The sequence below is a fragment of the Rhinatrema bivittatum genome, chromosome 4, assembly GCF_901001135.1.
Source record: "Rhinatrema bivittatum chromosome 4, aRhiBiv1.1, whole genome shotgun sequence".
In the NCBI taxonomy this organism is placed as follows: Eukaryota; Metazoa; Chordata; class Amphibia; order Gymnophiona; family Rhinatrematidae; genus Rhinatrema; species Rhinatrema bivittatum.
The window spans coordinates 21,051,356-21,063,276 of NC_042618.1; the positions used below are offsets into that span (position 1 = coordinate 21,051,356).

The 11,921-nt window shown below is 43.6% G+C and overlaps 1 protein-coding gene across 1 annotated transcript in view; it reads right to left on the reverse strand.

The window, feature by feature from the left end:
- The window catches only part of TRIP11 (thyroid hormone receptor interactor 11), a 146,689-nt gene extending 135,055 nt beyond the window's left edge, over window positions 1-11,634 (reverse strand). The window contains exon 1 of the mRNA XM_029597808.1: window positions 11,089-11,634. Coding sequence (XP_029453668.1) covers window positions 11,089-11,227 — 139 coding nt within the window. The 5' untranslated portion in view covers window positions 11,228-11,634. The remainder of the gene's footprint in view (window positions 1-11,088) is intronic.
- Window positions 11,635-11,921: the final 287 nt, after the last annotated feature.

Below are 11,921 nucleotides of genomic sequence, written 5' to 3' on the forward strand. Positions count from 1 at the left end.
TACAAAGAGAGAGTCCCTGCTCATAGAATTTACAATCTAGTAAGACAAACATACAGGACAAGAAACTTGGGGTATAAAGACAAAGGTTTAAAAGAAAAAAAGACAATTAATAAAACTAAAAGCAGACAAGCAGGCATAAGATTTAAAAAAGTTTCAAAAAGGTGGGTTTTTAGATGGGATTTAAACATGGCAAGAAGGAGCATGACGCACCAGTTCAGGAAAACTATTCCAAGCATACGGCGCAGCCAGGTGGAAAGCACAAGAGTCTGGAATTGGCAGTAGAGAAGGGCACAGATAGGAATGACTTATCCAACGAGTGCACAAAGAGGGATGTAGAGAGAGATAAGAGAGGAGAGTTAGTGAGGTACTGCAGAGTGAAGGCATTTACAGGTAAGAAAGAGAAGCTTGAACTGCATGCAGGAGCGGAAAGGGAGCCAATGCAGTAACTTCAGAAGAGGGGTTAATGTGAGCATAGCGACTTTGGCAAAAGATAAGTCATGCAGCTTAATTTAGAACAGATTGCAGTGGAGAGAGATGGCTTGTCTGGAGACCTGTGAGGAGCAGGTTGCAACAGTCTAAGCGGGAGGAGATGAGAGTGGATAAGGGTTCTGGTAGTGTGTTCAGAAAGGAAAGAACAGATTTTGCAATGATATAAAGAAAGAAACAACACGTTTTAGCAGTGTTTTGGCTATGCGTAGAGAAAGAGAGGAGTCTAAGAGGACTCTCCAAGGTTATGGGCTGATGGGACCAGGATGACTACCGTGTTATCCACAGAACCAGAGAAGGAGGAAGAGGGGAGATGGACCTGGGGGGAAAGATAAGGAGCTCCATATTGGCCATGTTGAGTTTAAGATGGCGGAGGGACATCCAGACAGCAATGTCAGACAAGCAGGCTAAGATCCAAGACTGGATTTCTGATGAAATTTCTGATGTACAAAGGTAGATCTGGAAGTCATCAGTATAAAAATGGTATTGAAAGCCAAGGGAGGAAATCAGAGCACCAAGATAATGAGTATATAGTAAGAAGAGAAGAGGGCCCAGAACAGAGCTCTGAGGCACACCGATAATGGAATGGCAGCAGAGAAGAAACCACCAGAGAAAACGCTAAAAGTGTGATTGAGAGGTAAGAAGAGAACCAAGACAGGACAGAGCCCCGAAATCCAACCTGATGCTTACCAATGGGGACAATGTTTCTGATATTGCAGTGGCATCCAGTAATCACTGGATGGTGGGGTTCAGTATCAGAGAACAGGCAGAGAAGGTTCATTCAAAGGCTAAGATCCTAGACTTCAGGAAAATTAATTTTGTTAAAATGGGGGGGGGAAATACCTCAAGGAGTCTTTAGCTGGATGGAAAAATCTAGATGAAGCAGAAGAGCACAAGGCAAAACTAAAAAGATATTATAAAGGCAACTAACCTTTTTTTAGGAAAGTATTTAAGGTAAGAGAAACTATAATGGCCACTTTTTTTAATTTAAAGTAGATAAAAAGGTAAGTTAAAAAAAAGATTAGCATTCATAAACTACAAAAGGTCACAGAAACAGGAAGACAAGTGACAATATCTGGAAAATGTAAAAGAAGCTGGATAGTCAGGAATGCAAAGATACAAATGGAAAATTATAGTAAACAAGAGGGGGGTTAAGTTGGGTTGTTTTTTTTTTGTTTAAGATATCTTAGTGATAGGAAAAAGTGCAAAAGTGGCATTGTGAGACTCAGATGTGAAGGACAGGAATATGTAGGGAAAAAGCAAAAGTGCTTGACATATATGTCTGTTCAGTGTTCACTATGGTAGGACCAGAAGCAAGACCATATAAAACAAGCCCAAATAGGATTGGATGCTAACTAAACTTAAAGTTGACAGAGCAATGTGGCCAGATGGGATACATCAGAAGGTAATAAGGGAACTTAGAGAAGTTCTGGCAAGTCTGCTGGCTGACCATTTCAATGCTTCTTTAAAGTCAGGAGTAGTTCCGGAAGAGTAGAGACAGGTAGATATAAGTTCCTATTCACAAAAGTGAAAGTGAGAAGGTTGGTAACTGAAGGCTGGTTAGTCTGACCTCTGTAGTGAGCAAATTAAAGAAATTGCTTCTAAAACAGAGGATGGTGCAGTTCCTGGAATCCAGTGGATTACAAGATCCAAGGCAGCATACATTACTTTGATTGGGTAACCAGAGAACTGGATCAGGGGATTGCACTAGATGTAGTGTTCTTGGATTTCATTAAAGCCTTTAACACGGTTCCACATAGGTGACATAAATAAAATGAATGCCTTTTGTATGGGCTTTAAAGTGACTGACTGGGTTAGAAACTGGTTTAATGAGAGGCAAAGGATAGTGATAGAGTTCATTCCAAGAAGAGGGACATTACTAGCAGTAATGCTGCGGGGATGTCTCACCTTTAAAGCCTTCCCTCCCTTATCCTTTTGACTCTTCTAATTCATCATCGACCTACTCATCTATTGCATTCCTTTCAACAGGAACTATTAAAGCTGCCTTCTCCAAAGGAGATTAGCTTAGAGGAGACTCAAGAGACTAGGTTTTTCTCTTTCTTGCTCCCCTTTTGTGGAATTCCTTGCCTCTGGATGTCTATTGTGAAATTTAGCAAGCTTGTCAAGTTGTGTATATTTGCACAAGTCGTTAACAATTAGTTGAACTTCAATACCTAGGTTGGGTTTCTGTTAAATTCATAGGATATGGTCACAATTAATTTCATTAATAGGTTTTATTTTATATCTATTTATGTTTGTTTGTTCCAGTGGATGTGTTACTAGATTATAGGAAATTGTTTCCAAATTGTTTTGCTTGTAGATCACCTTGATTTTTACTAAAGAAAAATAATAAACTAACCAGTCCTTGGACCAGCTCAATATTTTTGTGAGCAATGTTGTGAAAGGATTCATTGAGAAAGGTTTGTCTTTTTGCAGATAATACCAGAATCTGCAACAGGGTAGATACCCAGGAAGGTGTGGAAAACATGGCGAGATCTAGGAATGGTGTAAGGTCTGGCAGCTAAGATTTAAGGTTAAAAAATGCAGAGCTATGTATTTAGGATGCAAAAGCCCATGGGATAGGTACAGTGAAATTCTTCTAAGCAGGAAAGAAGAGCAGGATCTGGGGGGGTTGTACTTGATGATCTTAAAGTTGTCAAATAGGTAGATAAGGTTACAGAAAAAGCCAGAAAGATGCTTTGGTACATAGGAAGAGGAATGATTAGCAGAAAAAAAAAAAAAGAGGCGATATTGCTTCTGTATAAGTTACTGGGAGGACATTTGAAATAATGTATACAGCTCTGGAGACTGCATCTTCAAAAGAATATAAACAGATTGGAGTCCATCTAGAGGGCGGCTACCAAGAACATAAAAGACTTGCCATACTGGGTCAGACCAGAGGTCCATCAAGCCCAGTATCCTGTTTCCAACAGTGGCCAATCCAGGTCACAAGTACCTGGCAGAATCCCAAGGGGGACCAGTGGTCTTTATTCTAAAACATATGAGAATAGAAAAATATCTAAACATGTATACTTTGAAGGAAAGGCGAGATATGATAGACACACAAATACCTCCAAGTTGTCCAAGCAGGGGAGGCGGGCCTCTTTGAAAGCAAAGGAGGCTCTAGAACAAGGGGTCATGGGATGAGAGTGAAGGGGGTAGACTCAGAAATAATCTAAGGAAACATTCTTTTACAGAGAGGTTAGTGGATGCATGGGAACAGCCTTCCTGTAAAGGTGGTAGAGACAAGGACAGTATCTGAATTCAAGGTGGCAAGGGATAAACAAGACAATCTCTAAGGAAGTGATAAAGATTGTAAAGCCAAGTAATTAGTGTGGATCAGCAGAGTAGATAGGACACAATCCCTGACTTTTTCTGCCATCATGTTTCTATACATTTTTTTTTAACATGATGCTTTATTCAAATTTTCAAAGATATAGCACAAAAAAAAAATGCTATTTCGGAATTACATATTTTGATAACTTCCAATTCAACATTGCATGAGACGTATAAAATCTGTAATCAGACTGATTGTGAAAGTGTGGGCAGTGCAGTAGCAACTGAATAATGTTACCTAGTGGTCGCAAGACTCATAAGTCATCCTAGTCCAACAGTAGTATAGGTAGCAAAACCTATATAACAACAGATCATCAAACTTCTAAAACTCTGAACTTAGCCTATCAAATCTTGTCAAAAACAAAAAAAAAAAAAAGAAAAAAAAGACTTCTTGTTCAGTTTTTGTTCATGTTCATAAGAACATAAGTTTTACCATGCTGGGCCAAACCAAGGTCCATCAAGCCCAGCATTCTGTCTCCAACATCGGCCAGTCCAAGACAACTACCCATCTACTTCGTGTTATCTAACTCTCTGGCATAAGCGCTGGCTTTCTCAAGTCTTCCTGGCTATTAACTTCAGGACTTGTCCAGTTCTCTTCTGAACCTCTGTTTGTTGCTTTCACCATGTCCTCTGGCAAGAAATTCCATAGCTTGACTACGTACCGAAAGAAAAAATACCTCCTACAATGTTTTAAATCTGTTGGTTGGTTGTTTCACGGACTGTCTCCTAGTGTTATTTGAAAGGGTAAATAACCATTCTCTATCACTCCTGATTTTATAAATCTCAATAATATGCCCATTAGCCATCTCTTTTCAGGACTAAACAGATTAGGTCTCTTTAGCTTTTCTCTATAAGGGAGTTTATTTTAGTCACCCTTCTTTGTACCTTCTCCATGTTTGCTATATCCTTTTTGATATAGAGGCAATCAGAACTGCATGCAATACTGAGTTGCAGTCGCACCATGGATCTATACAAGGGCATTAAGATATTCTCAGTTTTGTTCTCTATTCTGTTCCAAACATCCCTATCATTGTATTTGTCTTTTGACCGTTGCCCGCACACTGACACAAGATTTTGAGGTCTTTACCCTGGGTGGTGACGCCCAACACAGAACCCAGCATCGTGAACCGGTAGCTGGGATTATTTTTCCCTACGTGCATTACTTTGCACTTTTCTATATTAAATTACATCCGCCATTTAGAAGTCCAGTCTCCTAGTCTTACATGGTCCTTCTGCATTTCTTCACAATTCACTGCTGTTTTAAGAATGCAAAGCAATTTTGTGTTATCTGCAAATTTGGTCATCTCACTGATTGTTCCTTTCTTCAGATCATTTATGAATATGCTAAAGAGTACAGATCCCAATACAGATCCCTAGGGACCTCCACTAATTAGGAGAATGTTAATTTGACAGAGAAAATACGGATGCATGAGCAAGCATTATTCCATTATCTACTTTTGTATTTCCTGGCTATTTTCTTTAGTGTATGGCTAACTGCTATACAGTCTACGACTGTGCTGATGGGATATCTTTCTAGATTTTATATTTTATTGGATGCCTCATCTACTGTACTCCACTCCGGTTTAGAAGTGTGGATTTATAAATCAAATGAATGAACTAAAAGCAACTTCAAAATGTTATTTTTAATCTATATTGATTTGCTACCTTTTGTTCCATTTTAAAAAAAATTCTGGTGCTTAGAGTTATGAAGAAGCATAAGTTCCTTGAATATCTAGTCAAGCGACTTACTATATTATGGCAAGAGACAACCCTAAAAGTTCTGTTTAAAGCCTGCTTTTATGCAGCAAGCTTACCAAATACAAAGAACTATGGCTCCTCTCATCCAGAGAAGGCCACAAAAAGCCTGCTTTAACTGATAAGCTAGACTTGCATTGACTTCACTGCTAAGATTCCTTCATATCACTACTACATTTAGAGGAGCAGAAATAAGCCAAATGTAGGAAGGGGCACTGTGACTCTACTAGAGGGGGGGGGGTGTTATGGTTACTCACACTTACCCAAGGTGCCGCCATGAAACTCAAGAAGGGTGAAAACTTCTCACCCCTCTTGTACAGACCTGTCAAGCCTGCCCACTGCCTGGATAAGAAAAGTAACCCTGCATAATACAGGTGTAAGGAGATCTCAGAAGTGTCTGCACCTCCCCCAGTGCTCTCTGGTCCAAACATTTCTATGGATCCACTATGCGCAGGAGTAGCAGCCTAGTGCTTAAAGCAGCGGACTACACACCAGTAATGTTTCACTCTGCTTCTAAACAAGAGCCCCAATCCAACAGGTTTTTCAAACCAAATTCTGCACCGGTTTAATAAATGGCTTATTTCACTAGAACTAGGACGAAATTGATTAGGTGATCCCAGGACCGTGAGGGGCCCTTGGACATGGCATGCCCATACATGAACACATGGGCTGAAAAGTTCATCTAAAACTTCAAAAGCAAATTCTTTAGAAAGAAAGGAAAGGTGAACAAGAATACACAAAAAAAAAAAATAGGGAAAACTGTTTTCATTTTTCAACAAAAGGGACAAAAGTCTCACATGTGCCACTGTCTCCCCCAATCCCATAGCACAGTGTATGTATGATCTTCCACCATAGATCAGCAATGGGGCTTAGAATCAGTTCAGATTATACAATCCTAATGTGGATTTGCCTCACGTTCTAAAACATCCTGCCATACTCTGTCATAGTGGAAAATAAGGGCAAGATAGGGCATGGCATGATTTATTCATTCATCCCACATTTCTCAATTACATTATACAAGTATGAGCATGTAACAGAATTGCCTCAGTATATATATATATATATATATATATATATATATATATATATATATATATATATACACACATACACACACACACTGAAGCAACTCCTCAGAGGATACTACTAGGAAAATTCTGCACTACTGCAGAACACAGAATTTGGGCAGAATTCTCCTTCTGAACAGAATTTTGATTTTCTGCACAGAATTTAGACAGAGTCCCAGGAGTCACAAACACAGTCCATCCCATTCGCGGAGAAGATGGTGCAGGTCCTGGTGAGAGTGTGTCTGTATGTAGAGGTATGTGTGTGATGGAGATACTGCGAGGCTGTGTGTGTGTGTGAGAGAGAGAGATACTGCAAGGCTGTGTAGAGGTGTGTGTGAGAGAGAGAGATACTGTGAGGGTGTGTGTGTGTGGGGGGGGGGTGAGAGCACTTGTGTGCAAAGTGGTGTGTGAGACAGCATATTGCGAGGGTTGCTTGGGTATATATGCCAGAGAGGAGGCGGCTATGTGAGGAGATTGTGAAGGAGTGTGTATACATGTGAGAGATTGGGAGCTGGTGTGTGCGAAAAAGAGATTGTGTGTATGTGAGAGAGTGCGGGTGCTTGTTTGTTTGTGAGAGGGAGCCAGTGTGTAAAGGTGTGTGTGAGAGAGGTAGCCTGTGTGAGGGTGTGTGCAAGAGAGTGAGGGAGCATGTGTGTAAGAGAGAGAGCGCCTTAAGAAGGTGTGCGTGTGTAGGTATGCGATAGAAAGGTGCCTGTATGAGGGTATGTGACTGTGCATGAGATAAAGGGAGCCTCTATGAGGGGATGTGTGTGTGTGTGTGTGTGTGTGTGTGTGTGTGAGAGAGAGAGAAAGAAAGAGAAAGGGAGCCTGTATGGGGGGTGTGCGCAAGAGAGGGAGTGTGTATGTGTGTGTGTGAGAGAGCGAGTGAGCACCTTTTTGAGGGGCAGGTACTGAGAGAGGGGCCAAAGTGCAGAGAATGAGAGAGTGGAAGGGTTGAGCCTAGAGGAGGAGGGGAAAGAGAATGCAGGGTGGAAGAGGTTGGGGCCTGAAAGAGCAAAGTGAAAGGAGACTGGCCAGGGGAGTAGGGAGACAGAGTGGAAAGGACACTTACAGCATACTTCTAGGAAAATTCTTCTCAAAATATTTCAAACTCTGCATCTTTAAGTATACATTTCTGTATTACATTTAAATTAATTACTTAAAGACTGTCATGTATATTGTGTTATTTTGACCAATATAAAGTGTTCAGAATTTTGCAGAATTTTACATTTTATGCGCAGGAGTAGCAGCCTAGTGCTTAAAGCAGCAGACTACAAACCAGGAAAACTAGGCTTAAATCTCACTAACACTTTTGTGACTTGGGCAAATCCTGCTTCTTTGGATCCTCCTATTAGTATCGTCGCAATATAGGAGGAGGAACCACAGAAAGCAGCATCCCCAAGTTCTGGCCCGATTGAAGGAGTGAATAAATCAATATTAAGGGTCGGGTACTTAATTTATTCACCTCTTCACTTACTGCTGATTGGTCCATTCACTGTCACATGTCAATGAAAGGACCAATCCGCTTTCACTGAAAAGGCCCAATCAGGAACAGCCCTGCCCCAGGGAGGGGGTGATGGGAGGGAGCGCTGGCCAGGCTGTTATAGATGCTCAGCCACTTTCCTAGGCGCCCGATGCAGAGCACTAGGGACGCACAAATTATCCACTGTAGCACTCATTTGCCTATTGCATCAAGCGCCCAGGAGAGGTGGATGTGCATGCATTCAAAAAACAGTGCACCCAATTTGGACGCACATTTTTTACACAATGACATTGCATCGGCCTGCTAGATTCTAAGCCCTCTAGTTATAGGGAAATACCTATATTACTTCGATGCAATCCGCTGTGAAGTGCAGAAAAGCAGAACATAAATCAAATAAGCACAGCACAGAGGCAGACCAAGGGCAGATCCCCAAGTCAACTGGGGTTGCAGGACTGGCAAGCCCGAGGGGGTTCTCAAGACTTTATAGGGCCTATATACAAAGCTGGAGGGGTGGGAATCTTTGGCCTATAGTATCCATGCTTACAAGGTTGATTGATCAGTGGACAACACCTTCTTGATCCTCTGGAGTAAACAACACACGGGTACGCTAAACCCATTCATCAAGCCAGAAATTCTGAGTACACCCAGTGCTGCTGGCTGCCAACCAGGAGACTACAGATTTTCATGGCTCCAGCCAAGATGAAAACTGGCAACATGCTACAGGGGAACATCTTCACAACCAGACCAGGATTGTGGAGAGGGGGTTCCATAAGAAGCCCACACTTGCAGTTGCCACCAACTCCCTTGATAAGGAGACCTGGCTCTAGACTTGAAAGTCTCCTGGTAGAAGACTGGCAGAGTTAGAAGGCTCATGGCCTGCCGCTGCCCTCGCCCCGCACGCGGTTTTCATCTCACACACAGTATCTCCCTCTTTCAGGTATCAAAAAAAGCAGTCAGTCGTACTGCAGGTCAAGCATACCAGCCCAGCTGATCTGGTCAAAGACATGAACAAAATAAATGTACCAACATGTCAACATCCTCTCCTTTCAATCAGGTCCTGGGCCACAAGAAACACTGGTATATGTCAAAAGGGTTACCCGCAAATTGAGCTCCTACAGTACTAGGTCACTGAGCCGCCTGTGCAGTAAACGCAGGGCATGGCTTGATGGCCAGGGCAGCTGTCTCAATAGGGGGAATCCCAACATACCCCTCATCCAAATGGCAGAGGCGCTCTCATGGACCAGTTTACCTTCACCAAATATTCTACAAAGAAATAAAAAATGGCAGAGAAGACTCACCAAATAGGGGCAGAATTCAAACTCCCACAGAGTTGTGATGAGGGAACAATGAACCACCATCAAAAGGATTAGCCTCATCTAAAGATAAGAAGACTACAGACAGATCAGCCACAGGAGTGAAATGAATACATTCCTGGAAAAAAATATATCAAATATGGTCCAACCTAGAACTGTGTAGGATTATTGAGGATCAATCACCTCCACTAGCACAATTCTCAGTCACAGTGAAACAGTTTTGGCCAAGATTTTGTCATCTGTGCATAGTGGCAAGACTGAGCACCAGTTCCATAAATTAGCATAAGTCTCCCCCACCTTGGTTTCAGAAGGTCCACACCTCACAGCAGCAGGACAAAGGTAACTGCCTGGTCTCAAGTCCCTCAGGAGATTAGATCCTAGCAATCAAAAGAGTGACCAAATAAAACCTCCAACAATGCCTGGCACCTCACTGCAGGGCATCTGACAGAGGACAGCAGAGAGATAAGCCAGACACAGGGAACTGTTCAGCCTCTCTCTGTCCCCCCAGCTGACAGTGGGAAGCCCCTTCCCAAAAAATCTTGCAAGTGTCCAGGTCTTACCTTTCAATTCATTTCATGCCTTTCTACAAAACATACCCAAAGAAAGTATGTTACAACAAACTAATACATCAGGATCTGGGGATAGAAGAGTTAAGTTAAAATCCCAACAATTACCTAGGGTACCAAATTTTGAAGGCCCCAAATTCCTGGACCAAAGAGGAAAACAACTATGTCCAAGAGGAGGCTGCTGTGGCTATCCACTTGAAATGGGGTGCGGCTAAAGCAGTCTAGGTCTCATGGGATTGGGGGGGGGGGGGGGGGGGGGGCGGATACCACCACCACCACCACGATCCAATCACCAGTGTCTCGACCCTGCCCCATTCTCCTTATCAAACAGGCTAACCTGCTTCTTGTCCCTCCACCTCTTCTCCAGCCCACAGAAGAAATACAAGACACAATACATCTCCAAACGTAGAACAATGCTATTGCCTTGAGTTTAATATATAAGAGGATAATAAATTAAAAAACTGTAGGCACTACTTCAGGTCCCTTGCCTGACTGCTCTTTGAAGTTCTGGATGTCACTTCTACTCTGCCGTAAAGGAACCCAATTATAAACAGAAAGAAACGATTGTGTCCTAAACACCTCGGAACACGACTATCTGAAAAATAATGTTGGCAGTTATGGCTAACGAAATGATTAAGATTCCTTTCTTATTCCGATTTTATTTTCAATCGCGCTGATGAAATAGTAGAGTCTGACGTATCTCACGGATACAAAGCGATGAACGCAGGATAAGCAGAAAAACAGGGTCAGAGAAGGAAAATGGGCATTTCCATATTAAAAAGGTTGGCATCTTTTATTGTCCAAAAGTATAAGAACCTAATGTATATGGGTAACAAAAACAGAAAAGGTGGCGCGGGAACAAGATCCAAAGAAGAAGAACTGCAGAGTTAAAAAAAAAAAAAAAAAACTCAAGCAAGTTATTTATAGACAAGCTAATACTGCTGATTTGACTGCACGTTTTGCCAGTCAGCATGTCTTCAGAAACACAAAACACCAGGTGGGTGTGCGACTTCCAGGGTCCCCCGTCGGAAGCCAGCCTGCGCCCGGGCCCTCCCAGCTCTCAGAAAGCGCCGAGCCCTCACCTCCGACCTCCTGCGCCTCCTCCAGCAGCATGTCCTTGGTGAAGCTGGAGATCTGCCCGGTGAAGGAGGACAAGCTGCCCCCCACTTGTCCGAGGGACTGGCCGAGGCCGGAGCCGATCCCTCCGAGCCACGAAGCCATCGGGAGACCGGTCGGAAGGAGGACGTAGGAGGAGGAGAAAGACCCCCCGCTGTCCGGAGCGCAGGCCGCCGCTTTCCTCACACACGAACGCTGTCTCCGGGCAGAGCACAGGGCCGCCGGCCGCCGCTTTCCTCACACACACAGACGTTATCTCCAAGCAGGGCCCGGGGCCGCCGGGGCTCCCGCGCGGCTGCCGGGGTGTGAGCAGAGGCCGGCACCGCCCCTCCGCACGCTCATGGCCCGCCGCTGCCCTCGCCCCCGCACAGCGGTTTTTCCTCTCACCGCGCAGCCGGGCCGGAGCTGCCCCTTCCAGCTGGTCCCGCTCCCAGCCGACTCGACGGCCGCCATGACAGGGCTCCGCATCTGAACCCGAGGCGGCGACGTGTAACCGGACGCAAAGCATCCTGGGACGGAGGCGGACTCCGTGCCGGGCCCGGAACGAGGAGGCGCCAAGGCTGGCTCCGGCTGAAGGTCCCGCCACGTACCCGGCCAGAAGGCCCGCCCCTTCACGCGCGGGCAGAGGCTGCTGTCTAACTCGGTTATATATATATATACACATATACACACACATATATACACATACACACACATATATATACACACATACATATATATATATACATACATACATACACACATATATACACATACACACACATATATATGCACACATACATATATATATACATACACA